The sequence below is a fragment of the Pteropus vampyrus genome, unplaced genomic scaffold (assembly GCF_000151845.1).
Source record: "Pteropus vampyrus isolate Shadow unplaced genomic scaffold, Pvam_2.0 Scaffold335, whole genome shotgun sequence".
NCBI lineage: Eukaryota > Metazoa > Chordata > Mammalia > Chiroptera > Pteropodidae > Pteropus > Pteropus vampyrus.
The window spans coordinates 1,729,453-1,752,782 of NW_011889116.1; the positions used below are offsets into that span (position 1 = coordinate 1,729,453).

At 34.2% G+C, this 23,330-nt stretch overlaps 1 protein-coding gene across 11 annotated transcripts in view; it reads left to right on the top strand.

Moving 5' to 3' along the window:
- Positions 1-23,330, top strand: part of THOC2 (THO complex 2) — a 99,016-nt gene that overhangs the window by 9,438 nt on the left and 66,248 nt on the right. For 6 of the 11 annotated variants that reach the window (XM_023522178.1, XM_023522180.1, XM_023522183.1 and 3 more), the window contains exons 2-8: positions 8,295-8,353; positions 11,937-12,028; positions 14,211-14,262; positions 17,110-17,145; positions 18,054-18,124; positions 18,945-19,066; positions 19,623-19,756. In XM_023522178.1, coding sequence (XP_023377946.1) covers positions 8,295-8,353; positions 11,937-12,028; positions 14,211-14,262; positions 17,110-17,145; positions 18,054-18,124; positions 18,945-19,066; positions 19,623-19,756 — 566 coding nt within the window. The remainder of the gene's footprint in view (positions 1-8,294; positions 8,354-11,936; positions 12,029-14,210; positions 14,263-17,109; positions 17,146-18,053; positions 18,125-18,944; positions 19,067-19,622; positions 19,757-23,330) is intronic. The other 5 variants (XM_023522181.1, XM_011378234.2, XM_023522182.1 and 2 more) reach the window with 1 other exon arrangement.

A 23,330-nucleotide genomic window follows, 5' to 3' on the forward strand; every position in this document is an offset into this window, starting at 1 on the left:
GTCACAGTCTTCCCTGGCCACCTGAGCCGGGTGCTCCAGGTGTGTCCCTTGTTTGGGTTGTGTGTGCCCTCTGTTGTAGGTGAGCCTTGGTTGCTGTTTGCATGTCAGTGGGTGGGATTGATCCTCAGTCTAATTGGTTGTGAGGACTGGCCGGTGAGGGGCTGACCCTAAGGAGCAGGATTCAGTTTAGCAGGGCTCTGGTGCCTGCCTAGTCTGCCCTTCAGGTGTGTCCTCCTCAGGTGCAGCCCTGGGTGGTGCTCTGGCTCTGGTCAAAGCAGGCCACTGGGTGGGCCGGTCCAGGGAGGTGCCCAGGTGCAGGCCAAGTTCAGCCACAGCCTGTGCATTTCTGGGACTACCTGGCAATAGTCACCAAGCAATCTGCAGATGGCTGCCACCCATGCTGGGCCTAGAGTTGCCTCAAGAGGCCAAGCCAGGAACTGAAGTCAGCCTGCCACTAGTGCTGGGCTTGGGACTGCTCAGCAATAGGTACAGGGTACTCTGAGGCCAGATGCTGCTTTTTTTTCTTTGGAGCCTTTGAGAGATTTTAAGAAAGCCCACAGCATGAGCTAAATAAAACAAGCCATTTGCATGGAAAAAAAAAACACTTGAGGCGGCTTGGGTGGGCCCACAAGTTGGGTGGGGCAGGGTCTCAGGGAATCAACAAGGTGGGCATGACCTGTGTTAGCCAGGTTAGAGACTCAGATATGGCTGCTGTCCATTTTTGCATGCGGGGAAGGGGGACGGGCTCAACAAAGGAATAATGGAACAGTGGATACTGCCAGCACTTCTGTCCAGGAGAAAGCTGCCCCTCCAGTCCTTGCCCCAAAGCCAGACAACTCAGTTCCTCCCTGTGTGCCTCTGGCACCTTTTGAGCTGCTGCCACAGTGCTGGAGCCCAGAGCAAGTGAGTCTGTCACTGGGTAAGTTCGTCACCAAGCAAGTCCTTGTATGGGCCCTCCAAGAGGAACGTCTACGACTCCTGCAGACCTCCATCTCGCTCAGCTATAGTCTCCACTGGTTTTCACAGTCAGAAGTTGTGGGAACTTCTCTTCCTGGCACTGGAATCCTAGGCTGTGGAGCTCAGTGTGGGGCTGGGACCCCTCACTTCTCCAGGGAGACCTCTGCAGCCATGATATCCCTCTTGATTCTCACCCACCACATGTGGTTGTGGGACCTGCTTGTTTTGCATCTCCGCCCCTCCTACCTGTCTTGGGGTGGCCTCTTATGTATGTCCCCAGTTGTAGGACTTCTTTTCAGCCAGACCCCAGGTGACTCACAATGATGATTGTTCTGTAGTTTTGTTGTAATTTTCATGTGAGAGGAGGCAAGCACAGTGTCTACCTCCTATGCCATCTTGACCAGAAGTCCAGAAACGTTCTTGTATAAGCATCTTGGTATAAACAAGCATGTGTTTTTGTGGAATATATAATTAAGTGTAGAATCCTTGGGTTTTAGATTGTAATTAACCTCAGCTCTACTAGATATTGTGAAACTATTTCAAAATATACTCCTACCGGCAGTGTATGAGAGTTCACCTTGCTTCACATCCTGGCTAACATTTAATATTGTCAGACTTTAAAATTTTTGTCAGTATGATATCTATGTAATGGTATTTTATTGGGGCTTATGTTTTCATAGTCATCTTTTTATATGTTATTGGTCATTCATACTTCTGATTTCTTATGGAAAGCCTCTTTTTCCCATTTTTCTATTGGATCGTTTGTGTTTCTTTTATTGATTTGTAGGATTTCTTTATATAGTTTGTATATGCACCCTTTTTGGGTTATACTGTATGTGTGACAAATATACTTTGGTTAGCATTTCCACTCATAATGGTGATTTTTGATGAACAGAAGTTATTCACTTTAGTCAAATTTATCATTCTTTTGCATTATGATTAGGACTTTTGTGTTTAAGTAGTCTTCCCCCGTTTCAAGGTTAATGAACTTGTCCTCCTCTGATTTTCTGGAAACATTATTTTGCTTTTCATTTTTAAGTCTTACCTAACTGGAATTTATATTTTATGTATGCCGTGAAGGTAGGGGTTGCAAAATATTGTTGTGGTTGATGTATAATGAAGAAAATCCAGCCTCACGCAGATAATAGTTGGCAGAAGGAGAATTTTAATAGTCTTTTCAGATAATTGCAAATATTCTTCTTTGATATCATGTCAGAATTTGTCAAGTGGTAGTTTCTTAATAACGTGTTGCGATGCCAAATCCAAAACCACATCAGTGACTTTTTTGTAATTCGTTAAATTAAAACCTATTTGTCTCTTACTTGGAATCTTTTACTCATGTGTTATTTTGTAACATCATGCATTGGTTAGTTGGAAAACATTGGTTCACTGAGTGAAGCAGCTCTTCCAGATATTGACACAATACATTGTATAGTATCAAAAACCATATTACTTAGTACCATCACTTATGAATTGGGAACTAGTTAAGTCCATGGTAGCAGATATAAGTTTTCCAAAATTCTAATTTTTGTTTGAAACCTTACATTTTATCATTGGTAACAAATTCTTAGTTGTTGTTGTTGTTGTTTTTTTAAGTGACTGGCTCACTTGGTTCATTTTTGAGAAAGATGCCTGCCAAAGATACAAGTCTGAATAACCAGTTTGTCAGTTCTTTCAATTTAAAATGGTGTTCTGTGAAAAAGCAGCTATTTTAGGTCACAATTCAAACAATTGCATAAGTGATATTCCTTGAGACAACCATAGTATTTTGGTATGTGGCATAAATGCTTCTGTGTACTTTTCATTTTGTCACATGGAATATGAAAAATACATGTTCAAAAAAACCAGAATTTAATAGAATTAATAATTTTTACTATTTTACCTAGGGCATTTTCTTTATTGTAGCTAAAAACACATAGCATGAGATCAACCTTAAAAATTTTAAGTGAACAGTATAACAATAATAAGTACAATGCTGTACAATGATCTCTAGAACTTTTTTTTATCTTGTACGACTGAAATATTATACCCATTGGACAGTAGCACCCCATTTCTCTTTCCACTTAGCCCCTTAACCATCAAGATTCTACTTTAGATACTTCATATAAGTGGAATCATGCAGTATTTATCTTTCTGTGACTGACTTATTCGCTAAGCATACTGCCCTCAGGGTTCATCTATGTCGCAGTATATGACACAATTTCCTTTTATGACTGAATGATATTCCATTGTATGTATATAACCCATTTTGTTTCTACATTCATCTATGGATGCATATTTGGGTCTTTTCTACCTCTTGACTACTGTGAATAATACTGCGATGAACATGAGAGTGCAGATACCTCTTTGAGATCCTGATTTCAACTCTTATGAATAAATACTCAGAAGTGGGATTGCTGGATCATATATATTTGGTGTAACTTCCAAACTGTTTTTCATAGCAGCTGCACCATTTTATGTTCCTATCAACAGAGCACAGGGTTTCCAGTTTCTTCACATCTTTCCCTACACTTGTTAGTTTTTTAAAGAATTATGATTTTTAAAGCAGTTTTTGTTTCACAGAAAAATTGAGCAGAAGGTACAGAGATTTCCCATTTACCCCCTACCTTCACACATGTGTAGCCTTCCCCATTATCAAAATTACCTATCAGAGTAGTACATTTGTTAACAATTGATGAACCTACATGACACATCATAATCACCCAAAGTTTATAGTGTACCTTTAGCTTTACTCTTAGTGTTGTACATTCTCTGAGTTTGGACAAATGTATAATAATGTGCAGCCATCATTATACTAACACAGAGTATTTTCACTGCCCTAAAAATCCTCTGTGCTCTGCCTATTCATCATTCCTCCTACCCCCAAGCCCTGGCAACCACTGATCTTTTTACTGTCTCCAGTTCTGCCTTTTCCAAAATGTCATGTACTTGGAAACATACACTATGTAACCTTTTTCAGATTGGCTTCTTTCACTTAGTAATATGCATTTAAGTTTCCTCTCTGTCTTTTTATAGCTTGATAGTTTTTTTGTTCAGTGCCGCACAGTATTCCATTGTGTGAATGTGCCACTATTTAACCATTCACTTATTGAAGGACATATTGGTTGCTTCCAAATTTTGGGAATTATAAATAAAGCTTCTCTAAACAGTTGTGTGCAGGTTTTTGTGTGGAAATGTTTTCATTCCTTTGGATAAATACCAAGGAGTGGATTATAAGAAGAAATTTTTAGCTACAATATGTTTAGTTTTGTAAGAAATTACCAAACTGTGTTCCAATGAATGATAGCTTCTATTGTGCCATATCCTCACCAGCATTTACTGTTGGCAATATTTCAGATTTTGGTCATTCTAATAGGTATGTGGTGGTATCTCATTGTTTTAATGTGCATTTCCTTGATATAGATGTGGAGCATCTTTTCCTGTGCTTATTTGCCATCTGTATATCTTCTTTGATGAAATGTTTGTTAAGGTCTTTTGCTCATTTTTAAATTGAGTTGTTTTCTATTGTTGAGTGTTATGAGTTCTTGTGTATATTTTGGATAACAATCCTTACCTGGCCTCTTTTTTTTTTTTTTTTTTTTGGATAATGGCTTCCTTACAAGTGTGGAGTGATACCTCATTGTGGTTTCGATTTGCATTTCTCTGATAATAAGTGATGCTGAACATCTTTTCATATACCTATTGGCCATTTGTATTTAGAGAAATGTCTATTCAAGTCCTTTGCCTATTTTTAAATGAGGTTTTTTTTTCTTTTTGTTATTGAGTTGTAGATACATTCCTTATAAATTTTGGATATTAACCCCTTATCAGATACATGGTTTGCAGATATTTTCTTCCAATTCTGTAGGTTGCCTTTCCAGTCTGTTGTTTCCTTTGCGGAGCACATAGTTTTTAGTTTGATGTCCCACTTGTCTGATTTTGCTATTGTCATCTATGCTTTTGGTGTCGCATCCAGGAAATTATTGCCAAGATCAATGTCATGAAGCTTTCCTCCTAGTTTTTTTTTTCTTGGGGTTTTACAGTTTCAGGTCTTATGTTTATGTACTTAATTCATTTTGAGTTCAAATTTGTGTTTTGGTATAAGTGTCCAGTTTCATTTTTTTTTTGCATGTGGCTATCCTGTTTAACCTGTCTAGTGAATTTTTCAGTTCAGTTATTACATTCTTTAGTTCTAAATTTTTAAATATATTTTCCATGTTTTTTTCTGAAATTCTCATTTCGTTCATGCATCAGTTTCCTGAGCTCGTTGAGCATTTTTATGATGGTTAATTTAAATTCTTTGTCAGATAATTCATGTGCCTCTAATTCTTCAGGGTCAGTTTCTGGAGACTTATTCTGTTCCTTTAATTGGGTAATTTTCTCTGTTTCTTTATGTTCCTTGTAATTTTGTGTTGGTTTCATTGCATTTGGAAAACACTTCTCTCCCAGTCTTTATGGACTGGCTTAGTACATGGAAAGGCCTTTACTAATCATTTTGGTTACAGATTCTGGCTACCTCTCAAACCTTTTCTCTAGATATGTCTTCTCTAGACTTAGATGTATTGATTCCAGATTAGAGGGATTCTCCAGTTTCTTTTTTTCAGAAGCGTGTACTCGTTTACATCCTCTGATGTCCATCTGTTGTATTACATCACCTAGCTCTTTTTTGTTTTTAGTGACGCCTAAGCAGCTAGAGTACACCAAGAACTGTCAGCACTCTAGGTCAGGCTAGTCTCTCAGGAAGTCCCCCCAAAAGCTGGAATGTTGGACACACTCCAGTCTTCTTTCTCTCCTGAAGGAGAGGTTTCTTAGCTCTCTTGGTCTTTGCTGTACTTTGGGTTTTCTGGATTTGCAGCTCACCACCCAGCTCTTTTTTTGTGTGTTTAGCAGGCCCTAAGCACCTAGAGTAAGCCAGGTTCTGTCTGTGCTCCAAGATGCTTGAGAAAGAAACTAGATCCTCAGGCAGCACCTATCCTGTCCCCCGCCCCCCCACCCCAAGTCAGAATGTTAGATGTACGGTTCAGTTTTCTCTTTTTCTCTCCAGGGAGAATTTGGGAGCTTGGAATTTCCTTCCAATTGTGTGGTGCTGTGCCAGAAGGAGGGATCATGGTGAAAGGGTGTTATGAATTTTCCTACCCACTTTGATGCAGCTGGTTTAGTGCTCACCTAGGGTACAGGAGCCTCTTAAGTGGTTTCTGAATTTCTCATAAAGGGAATTAGTATGTGTACCGTTTTTGAATCAGTGTTTCTATGGGAGGAAGGAAGGCCTGGGGCTTCCTATGCTGCCATCTTGCTGATGTCACTCCTATCAAAGACATTCTTAAGTGAAACTGGCTTTTGTTTTAACAGTCATAAAAAATATAATGTAACTGCTTGGTGACATCTTACGTGACATCGGCTTTATTCTTTCTTTCAGTTTCTTGATTATGAAGAATTAAGTGAGTTAGTTTGGTGCTACTGCCTTGATACATGCTAAGGTGCCATTTGTCTTCCTTTGCTTTTGAACTGTTAGTGCAAATGTCAGTATGGCAAAAAAAGGTAAATGAAAACTTAGTATTATTACAAACATATTTCTGACCTTGCAGAACTCCAAAAAGTGTCTTGGGGATCAAGGGTTTGTGAACCATACTATCAGAATTGCTGCTTTATCAAATTGTAACAGTTCCTCTCTATTCCTGTTTTTCTAAGAGTCTTTTTTTAAAATGCAATAATGGATATTGAATGTGATCAAATATCTTTTATACATCGATTGAACTATAGTGTGATTTTAAAAAGTCAGTTTAATCTGGTGAATTAATTTGAATCAACTTCGTGTATTTGAGATAAACCCACATTAATCTTAATGTGTTCTAATATTTTCCATTTATCCATATATTTAACATTGCACATGTTTAAATACCACAAGACACTATTATTATTATTATTCAGTTAATAGTCATTTAGAATTACCCATATACTTAATACCTTTTTTTTCCTGTCATTTCTGGCTGCAGATTTTATTTAGGATCATTTTACTATTGCCTAAATAATTTCCTTAAGCTTTTCTTTTAGTGTGTGAACTCAGTTATTGTTTGAAGTTCAGTCCTTATTTTGCTTTTCTTTGGAACTCTGTTTTTTTGGGTATAGAATTTTAGGTTGTCAGGTACTTTTTTAACCCCTTTAAATGTATCTTTTAGCTCTTTCTGGTACTCAGTGTTCTTGTTGAGAAGTGATTAAGATAATACTCTTTCTTTTCTTAGTTGCTTAAAAGAATTTTGTTTTTGGTTTTCTGTAGCTTTACTATAATGTGCCCAGATGTGGATTTCACTTCAGTTCTGAAAAACTGAATTCTTGACTACTATTTCTTCAAATATTGCTTTTGTCCCATTCTCTCGCTTTTCTGGCATTCTAGTTAAGCATACCTGTTTTCACTGTAGCCTGTATATCTAGTCTTCTTTGCTGTATTTAAATTAATCTAATGAAGTATTCAAAGTACAAGTTTTTTTCAGTTTTTTTTTGAAAAAAATTCAATTTCTGCATTTAAACTTTATTATTGGAAATAATCTAAAACGGACAAGAAAGTAGAATAGTATAATAGGCCCAATGAAATCATTAACCAGCTTCAATAGTTGTCAATTGCTGGCCAATCCTGTTTCATCCATAACCCCACCCATTTCTCCATTGTATTGAAGCAAATATCATGTTATCTGTAAATATTTCTGGATCTATCTCTTAAAGATGGAATATAAAATATTCCAACTGACTCATAAAAGTTAATTTTTAAAATACTCGTTTGAAACAGAATCCAAGTAAGTATCCACACATTGATATATCTCTCATGATTGATATATCTGTTATGCATTTTTTACTCTGAGGATCCCTCATCATTTATTTTTCATAGCAATATATTTGTTGAAGATAATAGGTCATTGTCCTATAGGTGGGTGGTGTATTCTTCCATTAGGATCAGGAAGCACATAATGTCTGATTGTCTCTTGTGATATGAACAGCCATCGATAGATGCCTGGATCTTTCAGTATATTAGGAATCTTAAAATGGTGATGCTGTAATTCTGTCATTCTTTATTAGCTGAAATACCTCAATACAGAGATGTTTCTTATCAACTGTTGGTTCATATATGAAGGCAAAATAAGTGCTTGATTTTTTATTTTACCAGTTTTCGAAATAATGAATTGATTCACTAGCATCCTCCAGTTCTGACAAATTAGGGTTTTTAGGTTTGTTTTATTCTCATTTTAAACTAATGGATTTAAACATCTGATACATTTCCAAGTATTTTTAGTTGATATAATTTGCTTTGTAAAGATCATCTATGTTAGGATTTGAAATTAATGAAGACTGTTTCTGTTTTATTCTAGTTTGCATTTATGCCGGATCCTCAGTGAAAATAAAAGCCATGATAGTTCGACGTATAGAGGTAAGACTTTTAAAAGTATCATAGCTATTATTTTTTTGGCTTGGTCAATATTAATAAATATCTTGTTTTCCATCAAATTGTTAGAACAAAAAACAAAGTATAAATAGCTCACATTATATGAAGCTTTTATATGAACATATTATAGTTAACTTTAAAACTGTATAAGACTGTACATCTTTTGTATAAGGATGTCATTTGACCCTTATAATAGTCATGATACTGCTTGGCTTTTATAATTGTGACATGGTATATTTAGTTAAATTTCAGCAGTTGCTAGCTATATTAAAAAATTACAGAGGCTAGTTATCAATCATAAACAGAAGAGAAAACCTAGCATGGAAAGAAAAACTATTGTAATCTTATTTACATTGGGAAATTTCCAGAAACTGAGACTCAGTGTTTTTACTAAAGCTGGTTATGTTTAGGTGGTATCTGGGGATCTTGTTAAAGGCAGTTGTCATGGAAAACATTAAAAGCAAAGGAGTTGTTTACTGCATATCACAAATATGGTTTAAGTAAAATATTATATAATTAAACAGGTTATAAATTTCTAGTTATTTTAATTTTGAAAATTGTTACTATTTAACATTCATTAATTTAAAATTAGGCATATGGATTTAGAAAAGGAGGGACAAAACCAAAAATAATTATATCTAGTAAGTTTAAAGCATTTAAAGCTTTCAGTGTGTGAAGAACCTATAACATTTTTTTTCAATCTGGAAAAAATAATTCATAACCAGTATTCTATTTTAAACCAAAAATGATTAGATAAAATTCATTGTAATTATTTAAATTACACCTTTGTGAATAGTAGATTAAAAACAGAATGTTTTTCTATAGATATATTTACTTTTGTCTTACCAAAAATTAAATATTAATATGAGAGCATATACTTTTAAAAGAAAATTTGGTGTTTTGAGTGGAAAGCAGTTTTTGACACATGAATGAGCCATTTTTTTTCTGTCATTTGGATAAGACCTGAGTCCTCAATATTCCAATTCGTTCTGCTTATAAAATTGCATGACCAATCATAAAGGTTTTTGAGGTTGGTATAATGTCTTCTTTTTTGAATAAGTCAGTCGACTGACAGAAGTGTAAGAAAGTAAAAATAAAAGACTCCTTTTTAAAAGCACTTGGAAACTTAATTTTTTCTTCCCCATGTTTAAAACAAGTTTTTAACTTTTCAGTTAACTGATCTTGTTTGGGATTGAGACCTTAACTGGATAAGAGAAAGAATTCTCAGAAAAATTATAAATAGCACAACACAGACTGATTACTCTTTTAGTTTTAAACGAGGACTATGTGGATCATTAATAACTATCCCATTGCATGCTTGTTCTGATTCACCTATGAAACCAAAAGTAGTTATGAGTATGATGGTCTTGTTGCCTGAATTGCTGGTGCTCTCTTTGGCTTGCTCTTGCCTACTTCCTCAACACATACACTCTTTGGCTGATATCTGCCAACAGTCAAGCTTTGGTTTGAGAGCCCCGGTTGGTAGTCCATGCAGGAAAGTTAATGTTTCTTCAGAATTTCCTTTGTTCTATCTAAGGGAGATTGAGTTGGGGTAGTATTTCCTCTGCCCTTTCCCTTTCTTCCCCTCCCTTGAATTGATTTCATTTCAGGCAGGCAATTTCCTTTGCACACACTACTTCACCTTGTTCTTTTTATAAATCCCTTCCCTCAGTAAGATAACATTGTAATGATGGCTGATAAACATGAGTAGTCCTAATGATATTCAATGTAACCAAAAACTGGTGTCTTCAGTGTTCACATCCAACAATGAACATGTAAGAATCTCCAGAAGTTCCTTTTGTGACTGTTCTTAAAACTGCTTTTTCTGAAATGTTAGCTTAAAATAAAATCTTTTATTTTTTTGTGTATAATTATAAACTTTGTAAATTTTCCTCCTCATTGTAAATGTAAAGTTTTTCAACTTTAGTATAGATTTTACAAGATTTTGTGGGGCTAGTCTTTTTTTATAGATAAAATATAGTAGGAGTTCCTAACCACTTAAATGGGCATTTAAATAACATGTTAATTAGGGACTGTTTTTGCTACTTTGTGGATTATATTACAATGTTTTTATGTTACTTAGTATCAGCAAAATGATCTGGGCCGTTTGTTCTCTATTTTAATCTCCTTCTGTGATTAAGATTAGAATTCCCTCAGTCCCTATGAGCCCATGTTCTTATGGGAATTTAGTTTATGTTCAGTTGTTTTGTCTTAAGAGTGATTGCTTAAAAAAAATCTTAGTTTTATCCAGATGACTTTGAGTATTATTTGTTGTAAAAGAATTTTATTAATAGAAATCAAAAGCATGGTATTGACTCCGTATTTCTACCATACTAACAAGTAGGAAGTTTTTCCTTTGCATTTTAGCTTTTATATAATTTATTATAAGCATAATGAAGGCATATTTGTGAAAAAAGGTGGAATATAGATAATAAAAGGTAAATACATTTAAATCTTCATAAGGAATTGGGATAATCCTGCTATATTTCTTCAGCAAATAATGGACAAATTTATTTCATTGTAAAATATTATTTTCATCGTTCAAAGGGGGATTGATATAAATTTTGATTTCTATTATGTTTCTTTTTTGTGACTAGTAGTCAAATCAAGGGAGAAGATTTTTAAATATTTTTTTTTTACTTGATATTTTACCCTGAAAGATTTTTGATTCCCCTCAAAAGGAGATTATAAATCGACTTTATTTTACATTAGTATTTTAAGACATTTGTTTTCTTACTTTTAATGAGAGGAAGGAAGTAAAGTTTTTAATGTATGGAACTAAAGAAAAAGATGGCTAGAAAGAGGTGTTCACCTGACTATTAATTCTACCCCCCCCCAAAAAAAAATTTCTTCTCTAGGAAAGGGGGCTATGCTAATTAATAGTGAATGAGACTACTTGTGGTTGATAGTTCTCATAGAACTGCCCTTTTATGTATGTATGTGTGTATGTAATTATTTTAGTTTGAATTCTGATAGAAATATAGAGGAGAAAAGAGATTTTGATTTGGAGAGAAAATTCTTTGACAGCAGGATATGGATAAAACCTGATTTTATATTTATTGCTATTCCTTACCTGTTGTCCATGTAGCCCTGGATTGAATTGACTATAATTTGAATATATTTAGAAAAACATGTACAATCTGCTGGTGGGAGGAATGGTCAGTTTATATCAAGTTGCTAGAGTTCTGTGTAGTTATTGAAAATAATTTTGGAGACTTTGGTAGCATGAGAAAATGCTTTTAAAAGTAAGGGAATCAGAATACCAAATGATGTATGTTATGAATGCAAATATGTAAAATATATAGAGGTATAAAAGAAGATTGGAAGGAAATGCTCAAGCAAAAGTTACATTATAGTAGTGGAGTCAAGGTTAACTTCTGTTTTCTTTCGTATTGTCTTTTTGTGAAAATGAAAGGAAAAAAACCTGCTAAAGTAAAGCATTAGAAAAATTTTTTTATGTTATTGATGTTTATAATAATTCTGAGAAGTAGGAAATAATATAGGTCTTCCCCAGAGGGTCTCCCTTTCATGTTCAATGTCCTTATACTCTTTCTTTTATATTCAACAGATTTCCAGCAAGCTCTCTATGAGCTTTCATACCATGTCATTAAAGGAAATCTAAAGCATGAACAGGCATCTAATGTTCTTAATGACATTAGTGTAAGTATATAAATATATGTGTATATGTTTTTTAATTTAATAATTGTTACATATTTCTTTTTGCCTTAGATACAAAAATCTTTGAAGCGTATACCTTGTATTTCATTTTATTCAAAATTATAGTAGTGAATGTCATAAGGAAATATTGGTAAGCCATTGTTGCTAGACAGAAATGAAGATATTTTAATCTTTTTGTCTGGTTGTAAGTAAAGCAGAAAATGTTAGGTAAGCTGAGAAGGCAAAATAAAGTCTCATTGTAATAAAATCAAGGTGTAGTTAATTTAAAATGCTATTATAAAAAATAATTTGGCTAGACTATTTTTCTAGCAATATAGCATATCAAGGCATTTTCTTTTGTTTTTGGTTATGTTTAGAAATTAAATCTATTTTCTAAATTGAGGATTGAATTATTTTAAATTGAGATTGTACAGCTCTAATGTTTACTTGATGCCAATATGTGTTTGTTGGTTGTTTTAGAAAATATTAACTGTATTTTTTCTTAACCTTTAAGTGGTTATTCTGCTTCACTCTTCTATTGGATAATTTAAGTTAAATTCAAACCAGATACTTTTCATTGTTGTTTGGTATTTGAATTGAAAGACGAGCTCTCAGATTTTAAGGGTGTTAAGGGTGTCTTTTGTAAACCAGTAGTTAAGTTTGAGTTTTTACAAGTGGTGTATTATTCTATTATCATTAGGCTGGATTTTAAACTTGTATAAATAAAATTATCTGCCCAGTTACGAACAGCTTTCATAATAAACATTACTGATGTAGGACCTGGAGTTTCTTCATATTAGTACAAATTTCCCTTGTGCTGTTTTAAGCATCTGTAGCCTCTTTCTGTTAGGGTTGCTAATTTCCTGAAGATAGTCTTAAAGAACTTCTATGTTTAATTGTTGTGATTCCCTCCCTACCCCACCCCCCGCCCCCAACACCTATGGCGATGTATTTGACCAGTAGGGGTTTAATATGAGTTTCTTTTTTATCCCTAAACTGTCTGTATGTGATAACGGCAGCAATAGTCATGTTGGAGTAGCCTGTTTCTTAAACAACTAATATTCCGTGCTTGAAAACTCTTGTCTTGCTCTATTATTTCTGATTTTCAAGTATCTTGAGTTCTTGCATTCAAGTAGACATAGCCAAAGTTCATAGTCCTTAAGAAACTTGAGACTGAAGTCTAGTCCACAGTTAAGGTTATTTCGTTCTATAAATTGGACATCGATGTAGGGTTTAATGTTATGTAATCTGATTCTAATACTTTCCCATTTATTGAACATGAATAGTCCAAACGAACTTAATCTGTATTTGGTTCTTACTTACCTTCCACTTTCCTTTGAGTCCTCAGTGATATAGTCATATATTTCTGCAGCTGGATTGTCTTTGTCGTGGCTTTCTCGTAGTCCCAGATCTCACTATCCCATACTTACCCACGGAAGCACATCTTGCATTTCTCTTACAGATGCCAGTTTGTTCTTTAGTATTAAATTTCTTTCCTTTAGTCTCTGAAAATAGTGCCAGCAAACTAACAGAAAATGGCTCTAAAATTGGGCATGGGAGTGGGATGTGCTGAAGTTTTCATGCAGAAATGAGGGGAGAATTTTGAGTCAGTTTCTCCAAAGGCGTCAGTCCTTAAGGGAAATAAAGATAGATTTTTGCTAATTATTTTCTTCTTTAGATTTAGAGAATCTTGAATTATGGAACAACACTTCAGAATTGTTTTTGTATTTTTTAGATTTCTGTTCGTCTGATACCACTGTAATTTTTGCATTGATCAGTTCAGTGTTGGGTTGAGCATGAGCACAACATTTAAAGTTTTGGATGAAAAATATACCATTTTAACAGTTTTGCCTTATGTAGGTGTGAGATACTCAAAATTCCAGTGGTTTCTAACATATAACTTCATTGGAAAAATGTTATTCTTTTTTGCTCTTAATATTTCCTGAGGTGCTTGTTTAGGTTTCTATTTTTTAAATCAAGTTATTTTGTGGTAGACATTTAACCTTTTTTTCAACTGTTTTCTGCCTTTTAAAATTTTCTCTGTGTTACGAAACTTGAAGAATTTTATCTGTGGTATTGGGATTTTGTTAGTTTTTAAGTTTTACTGAAAAATGTTATTCTGAAGCCATACTTGCTGATATGTTACTCTAGTATTTATTATGAATAATTATATTTTTAAAATTAGGAATTTCGTGAGGATATGCCCTCCATTCTTGCTGATGTATTCTGCATATTAGGTAGGTATTAAGTCTTTATTTCACCTGTAAAAAGTGCTGTTTGGTAAATTAATGTAATGTGTTAAATAAAATATTTCCTTTTAAACTAAGGATTTTATAAATGTACAAATGTTTCTACAAATCTAGAATATATTGTTTTTGTACTTTATAGAGAATATAGTATTGTAAGTCAACTGAGTATAATCACTTATAAACTAGCTTATAGTTTTTATAATTCAAATAGTTTGAGTTTTTTCAGAATGTATCTTTATATAAAATTGAGCTAAATTAAGTCATTTCAAGTAAAGAAGCCAAGTTTTCTGAAGTTAGTCTGAATTATTCAGATTTTAGTAACCACATAATTAATCTTATTCAATGCAGGTTATCAATGAATGTCAGAATCTCCAACTTAGGACACTCAAGAGATATTTACTATTTTACTCTTTTGATTATTCTTAATTTTAGAAAGAGCACGAAGAGCCAAAGTAATCAAAAGTACTTTTGTTTTGAGGATGAGAAACCAGCTTTGGAAATAACAACTTCTCTATTTGTCCAGAGTAAATAAGAATTCATGCAAGATAAAAAAGGAATATTTCTTTGACTTAGAGCAAAAGGTAGTGTCCCTCCATGGGAAGCATGGATTTTTAAAAAAATAATGTATATTAAAAATTTCTTTAATTTTAGATCTGATATGTTAAAATAACTTTGAGCACTGTTTCCCCCATCAGTCTTATGCTTTCTATAACTTTGGTCTAATAGAAAACATTACCAGACATAGTATTCACTTTAAAATAAGACTTAACCTCAGAGTTTGTCAAGCTGAAATGAATTATTTTAGCTCATTAATCTTAATTCCTAGAATTAGATAAGTTACTTAAATAGATTGGTTACTTACATGTATTACTGAGAGTCTGGAATTTGATCTCAAAAAATCTAAATGCCTGGTGCTTGATCTTTTAGGATGTTTCAGATTTTATAATAGCAGTAGTGGTCCAGTACAGGCCAAATGTATATAGACTGCGAGAGAGAAATGAAAAGAGCAGACCATCATTGATAGGGTGACCATATATCCCAGTCTTTTTTTTTTCCTGGAATAATGATTAGTAATGTTTTCTTTCAATCTTAAAGATATTCTGGTTTGGATGATAAAGTATATGTTCATGTTGTCTATTGGATTGATTGATTTATGCCAACAACAACAACAACAGAAACCTTTTACGATTACATTGTTACAAATAAATATAACAAACGTTTCAATTAAAAAGATTGTTTTTCCTATAAATTTGTAAGACTGAAATTATTTGTAGGTAACATTTTATGGAAGCTGTTATTCCTTGATAGTGTCAAGAGTATATTTTGTGTCTTTTTTGGGTAATCGTTAATTATCAGCTTACTAGTAAGTTCTAGTAATTTCTTTATTAACTTATTAGGATATATTTCCCTTCATAGTTACTTAGTAATATGAATTATTGTTACAAGTCATTGCTTTTTATTAGTAACATGAATTCATGAAGATGATGTTTGGTTGCTCTCGGGAAATTTCTTTTAGCTTATCCAGTCCATTTTTACAAGCAAGATTAGGACGGCAAACTTGGAAAGAGAATTTCCCTCACCTGCCCCCTCACTCACCCACCCCCACCCTTGGCAGAAAAAAAAAAGATCCAAGGGTGACCCCAGATCAAGGTAGGGGAATAGGAGTAAGAACACTGAGCTGTTTCTAATAACAACAATGATGATGATAATGATGAAAATAGTAATAATAATGTAGGTGCCATTTTTGGAGCACCTTCTATTTCTAGGCATCATGTTATACATTTAATTTCATTTCATTCCTCACAGCAACTTGTGTAAGGTAGGTGTATGGATCAGAAAATCAAAGCTCAGAGAAGTGATTTTTTTTTTAAGGCCAAATAGCCAGTAATGCAGGGTTTAAACCTGGGTCTTTTTGGTTCCAGAGCCCATGATCTTTTTACTACATCATGTTGTCTTTCTAAACCATTTAAGGGTAAGGGTCGAGATCTATTAAGGGGGAGTCTGATGTAACTTGATGCGCTAATGGGACCTCTGACCTGGGTAGGTGGTTGGGGATGCTGGGACCTAGAGTTGGAAATGGCTGAGGGCTTTTTAGTAAAATCATAGGCGAAATTAAAGAGAACTTATTAGATACTGTTTCAGGGTTGAGGAATCGGGGTAATGAATGAATTTATTAGAATGGTTTCATGAATTAAGACAAAAAGGATTAGGAAAACAGGGAAAACATAATTGGGATAATAGAGTTCTGTATTGATTGTTGAGATAGCTTAGCTAAGAAATTTATTGAGGTCCTATTAAGTATTTCCTAACATGGTCAGAATACAGAAAATGATATCTTAATCAGGTCAGATGGCTAAGAGGAGAGCAGACTTGACTTGAAGAGGATGAACCTGCCACCCAGGTGCTCTGATTTTAGGAACCTTGGAGGCAGATCTTAGGGACGTTAGGGGTCTTGGATGGTAGAGAGATATTGGTTAAAAGAATGGGCCCAGTTTAGTCCTAACCCCAAGATCAGAAGATGGGATAGCGGGGAGACAATTAGGAGTTCTGGAAGAGATTGATGAGATATATATATATATGTATATATATATATATATACACACACATATATATATATATATACAGATTAAAACTCTTATTGAGAGATTGAGACTGTACTGCAATTTATATTGTATAAATTACACCTGAAATTCCTTAAATACACTTGAGCTGATTGTATGCTCAGCTACAGTGGCCAGGATATTGGGAAGTAGCACTGTCCAAAAAGGGAAAGTGGAGAAGAGCCAGGAAAATGTCAATATTTGATAATAAATCCCCTTCTTCTTTGATTCTCAGTGATGGCACTAGAAGGTAAAATGAAGCAAAGCAGTGGTAGGTATCTATTTAGGGGGAACCCTACACCCTTAGAGGACAATTTTTATTATATCACTAAAATTGGTGCCTCTTTCTATAGCACATTCTAAATTATGAGTTGACTTTAAAAATAGGATAATAGTATATAATCAGTTAATGATCTTGAGATCAACCTTGTAATGCTGCCAATCCTGGTTGAAATTTTGATGGCTGGCATTTAGAGCTAATTGTTTTATTTCCTCCATACTTCAGAAAATTTTTTGACAAATTTTCTGAATAATTTACTGAAACTCAAGGAGGTCTCAGTTTTTAAACATTTTTTAAGTAGGAAGAAAACAAAAATCTTGAATAAATTTGTTTGCTACCTAGAATTGTAATTCAAAAGATGTTAATATCTTTTAATACTGTCTTTTCATAGAGTTTGTGGCAAGGTAGCTTGGTTAAAACATGGTACATAGTACCAAGGTGGCCAACATCAAGGGTTTGATCTCATGAGTAATAAGATTTTTAGAGTTGGAAGAGATCTTTATTGTCGCCCAGTTCACCTTTCCACCTAAGGAAGTAATCTCTTCTTTAGCTTCTCTGACATATTGGTCCTTTAAACTTTGCTTGACTATTTCCATTTCTGAAAACAGTATTGTTTTGAAACTTTGCTACTTCCAGCACATAGCTCCTGTGTAATCAACTTATCATTTTATGGGTATGCCATTCGTCATAGGGTCATCTCCAGTATCAGAAGAAATTAATGCTAAGCATTCATATGTATACGAAGGACAACTCATACTTGCTAGTTAAATTTTTTTTCCCCAAATTCAGAATCAGGCATTTTTAAATAAGCTAGTTTTAAAGAAAATAAGTAACTTCTTATAGTACTGGAGAGTGTCTAGAAAAATCAAACTTTAATTTTTTTCCCTTCGTCATTATAGATATTGAGACAAATTGTTTAGAAGAAAAAAGCAAGAGAGACTATTTTACACAATTGGTATTAGCGTGTTTGGTAAGTTAAAAAAATACTTTTTCTTTCTGAATATTGAACATTTGTAATCACAGTTAATTATGTTAATTGAGAAGGATATTGGCATTCACTTGACTGTGACTATTCACGGGACGATGAGATTTGGGTTTTGAAATGGATGCTTTGTAAAATTAGGTATGCTAATTATTTCTATGAAATAGATGTGCTACCGTATCACTTAAACTATCCATACATATAAAACCTTCAGTGATATTCCTGATCAATCAAATGAGTAGAAATGATGTGTGGGGATCTTTTAAACTGAAAAATTTTTCATAAACTATTAGGCAAGGAGAAAAACAATGGAGGTAGTTTAATAAATTCTAGAACTTGTTATTGTCTAGTAAAACATTTTATGTTCATAATTAGAACCAAGGAGAAATGCCTTTACTCAGACCTGGAAGAATGTCCTTGTCTTTGTTGTACTAGAATTTCTTTGACTTAGTGGAAACCAAAGAAGGTTTAAATGCTGTATTATCTTAAAGAAAATTCTATTGACAGACTCAATTTTAATCAGAATTTCACCTGTAGTTCTTGCCATTTATAGGTTGTGTACAGCATACATTTTTTTTAGCGAGTTTTTAAAAAAGAGTTATATGTTTTATTTTTTAGTAGTTGGAGAGTCATTTTTGTTGAAGTTCCAAGTTTTTGAACTGATATTTATATTTTTTAAATATAAATTGTAAGTTGATATATAGAATATAATTTTAATATTTTTATAATCACTTTGAGTATATTTAAGATTGTAGATACATAGTTAGAATGCTGAGTAATATATCACCTTTAATATTTTTTAATACAGTATTTAGTTTCAGACACAGTTCTAAAGGAACGCCTGGATCCAGAAACATTGGAATCATTAGGGCTGATCAAACAATCACAGCAATTCAATCAAAAGTCAGTTAAAATCAAGACAAAACTCTTGTAAGTACACATGTCTTTATGTTGCAAATCAGGTACCTAAGTGTTTGTTTTAACTCTTACTTTGAATTCTAGAAGTTTCTAAAGGCAGTTTGAAGATTTTGTTTTGTTGCTGTTAGCATGTGTCCAGTATTTTTTTCCTTTTAAAAGTAGCCTATGATTGTGTCAGCAGTAAATGTTACCTGTGTGAAACCACTATTAATTTTTTTTCCATATTAGAAGTTAATATTCAGTGCTTTTAAATTAACTATGGCTGTACTTTAGGGTATGTTCTTAGTCTCTTAGTGATGGAAATAGTGATTTGTTATTGTTCCTTGGGATTAGCAATATCTTTTCCTTGGGTTATTGGTTTTCCCTGTGAAATTAACATTGGGGTATCTCTTTATGAACCACCATTATTTTTAACCTAAAAGATACACAATGAGGTAAACTTTCAACAGATATTTTTATGATTATTGTATATGAGAGAGAAGAAAATTCAATGAGAATACATGAGTCTTATGCAAACTTGCTAATTGAAATTAATTTTATCCCCTTTATGATGTTTTTCTACTTGCAGTTATAAGCAGCAAAAATTCAATTTGTTAAGAGAAGAGAATGAAGGTTATGCCAAGCTGATTGCTGAATTGGGGCAAGATTTATCTGGAAATATTACTAGTGATTTAATCTTAGAAAATATCAAATCTTTAATAGGTAAGACATATATCAATTTATATTATGCGTTACTAAGTTTTTTTTAACTGTGGAGAATATCCATGAAGATGAAATGAGTGCGTTCCCTACAAGTTTTCTTTTTTAAATTAAGAAATGAGAGAAGTGTCCAGCTTGTACATTTAAGACTTTATCAGTAATAATAAAATTTGAGATGATATTTATGAGAAATATTTGTCACTGTTACCCGTGGTGTTTGTATTAGTTTCTGTTCTCTCTAGTATTCCTATTTTAATTTTTAATTATTTCTCAATAGTCTTATAATGAGCAGAAAATAAGTAAGCAAATACGAAATTATAATAAAATCTTTGGTGTGAACTCTCGAAACATGGAGATGTTTAGTTTTTTTGAACTTGATTTAAAAAATACCTTTACAAGGGACTTTGATACACACCTTATCTTATATTTACAATAGTCTGTTAAAGTAAGGGTCATTGACCTCCGGGCCATGGACTGGTACTTGTCGGTGTCCTGTTAGAAACTGGACTGCACAGCAGGTGGTGAGCGAGCTGCTGTTTTTGCAGCTGCTCCCCAGCACTAGCATCACGGCTTCAGCTCCACCTCAGATCATCAGGCATTATTAGATTCTCATAGGAGCACTGGTCCCTGGTACCAAAAAGGTTGGGGACCACTATGTTAAAGTAAGTACAGCAGATATAAAAAAATGTATCATAGGAAAGTGTTATTATTCTCCCTACCTTTTAAATAGAATTTATTCTTTTTATTTCCATTGAGCATTTGGAGGAAATGGTTGGCTTCTATAGAAAGACAGGACGAATGATAGAAAATAGGGTAATCCTGATTTTTCTAGAATGGAAAGAATTTTTGCTATTATTTGTTAGGTGGTGTGCTGTCTTAGGGAAGATTTTGCAACATTTAGATGTCTTAGATTTTGAGACTTATCAGAGAAATTATATTCCCTGCTTTACTGGTCATATTTTAGAGGTTGCTCATGCTCAGCTTCTCAGTTCTTTCTCTGTTTTTGAAAGTTATGTATGACTAAGAAAGAGAGGTATCCCAATCCTTAGCCACTTCCTCCAACGCTATGTGTAGGGCCCAGATAAAACTAGATTTATCACAGTTATCTTTGTTTTTAGCTTAGGCTTTTGGTGACCAACAGGTATAGAAGGTAAGGAAATTTTAATTTAAATTTACCCTTTTCTTTGAAGTAAGTCTGGTTCTGTAGTTCTCTTTGCTACTTCCTCCAGTTGGCATTAATCAGCAAGACTGTAGTCTCCAGGGGTCCAGGGCTCTTGCTTACCTGTGTGGCAATGACACATTTAAAAAAAGTCCTCCTGTAGGGTTTTCTGTTTCCAGAGTGGGCTCTACATTTTTCTTGTGGCATTTTGATTTAGCTTGAGATGCTTGTCAGTACTGCTTTGCTATAGATTTGTCCTTCCTTGTATCTTGCCATGTACTTTCTTTCTTACGATGGTATTCCCACATAAAAATTCTGTGCTGTGTAAGCTCCTCACTTGTTTTTGTTTTTACTTTATCTGCCTCTTGTCTGTCCTTGTTTCTTCTATTTTTTTTGTCCTTGTGAGTTTATACCTTTTTAGTCCTTTGTTATTTTGGGAACATTTCAAAGAGATTTTTCTTGGACGTGTGTGTTTATCTATTTAACTGGGAAAATGCACACTACTTTCTTTTCTTGAACTTTACCCTCATAGGGAATAGTTTATTTTACTGTCTCTGAAGAACAGTGACAATCACACCTGCAAGGTCATAACACACATGGATATTCCATGAGTATAAACAGTTTGATTTCTTGAGCTAAACCTCTGTTCTAGTCCATCAAGTGTACTGCGAAGCATTCTAGGCCAGAAGCACTCAAATGTCACCTCCTCAGTGTAGCCTTTTCTGGCCATCCCTCTCAACACTCCCTATTGTTCACTATTTTTTCTTTTGAGCACTTATCACCATATAATGTGCAGTATATTTTATTCCCCTCCTCCACTGGAAGGTAAGCTCCATGAGGATAGGGGTTTTTGTCTGTTTTGTTTAGTACCTCTAACCTCAGTGCCTGATACATAGATGCTGAATAAATACTAATTGAAAGATGAATCTTTTTCCTTTTCTAGTAGAGTTTATAGTGATTCTTAGCCTCTTTTCCCTGCCAATGGAGGATTTTAGAAAGTTCATCTTCCTGGCTTGGCTCAGTGTTTGTTTCTGTCTGGCTCGCTAACTCCCTGATCTCTCCCATTGTCTGAAAAAGGAATTTTTCATTGACATGAAAATTGAGGTTAAGACTTCTAATTCCAGTGAGTATTAGAATTTATTGGATTCCCCCCCATGCATACTCCATGCAAATCTTGTCTCATCTGGCCAGAGCAGTTCACTGACACAGCATTCTATATTCCATGGCATTTTTGGATGTTTCCCCTTGTTTATTCCCATTATTTTCTCTTTAGGAGCAATTTAGACAGATAATACCTCATACAAAGCTATCTCAGGTCTGCTCTTCTTCACCAGCCATTTGGCAGAACAGATATCTAATTTGGGAGGTATGCATTTTAGATGATTCTGGCACATCAAAATATTTATATCCTTAAAAAAAAAAACATTGTTTATACCCTGTTAGATAGTCTGGAGCTATTTACTGCAAGGAGGTAGAACCATTATGAGCCTTCATGGTGGTTGTGATATCAGGTTTGACACTAAATTTGAAAACTTATTAAATAGGAATGGATAGTGATTAGTTTAAGCTCTTGAGCTGCCAAGTCATAGACCCCATACAAATGATCCCCGCATCAAGATGGCAAAAAGTATCTTTCAAAAATTAGAGGAAAGGCAATCAGAGATGGACTCCTTTGATTGCTGATTCCTTCTCTAAATCAAAAGTTCTGGCTAAAAATTAGTCATGAAGCTAACTTATTTGAGGTTAGTTTTAGAGAGTGAAAATGGTTCTTCCTGGTTTTGGGTTTAGTAGTCCAGGATCTTTTTGGACTAGGCTCTAACCCATTTCCTTCTCACCCAGAATCAGAGCCCTCTTTACCAAACCCCTGAGGACCTTCAGCTGTTCCCTGGTATCTATGGTTGTCAATGTGGCTGGGGATGTGGAAGAGTAGAGTCTCTGCCCCTTCAGCCTCACAAGTCATCTTGACCAGAGAAACATTTAAAACAAATGTAAAACCTTAAGCCAAATGATTTTATTCTTGGGCGGATTATGGGACATTTAATCCCTTTCACTACATTATTATCTTGATTGTATTTAGTTTTTTATCTTTGGACCAGTTTGGATATAAGGGCCATTCAGCCTAGAAGTATCTTATTGTGTAGGCTCTCTCCTATCCTTTTGAAAGGGCAGCAAGTTGACTGTTTCCATTACCTAAGGTTTTGCTTTATTGAAAGTTTCTTTACTCCGCACACGTTATGAAAAAATTGTTTTTCTTTAGTATGAAAAAGATGATAGCAATTGGTATTCTCAAGCATAGTTTATTTTTTACAGTTATATTTTTTGGTTAGGTGAATTGCTCTGCATCTCGGTTCTCTGGTGGTTCTTGCCTTGAGACGTGCAGTGTTTTGCAAATACTGTTTCTTAGAAATAGTCTAGCAT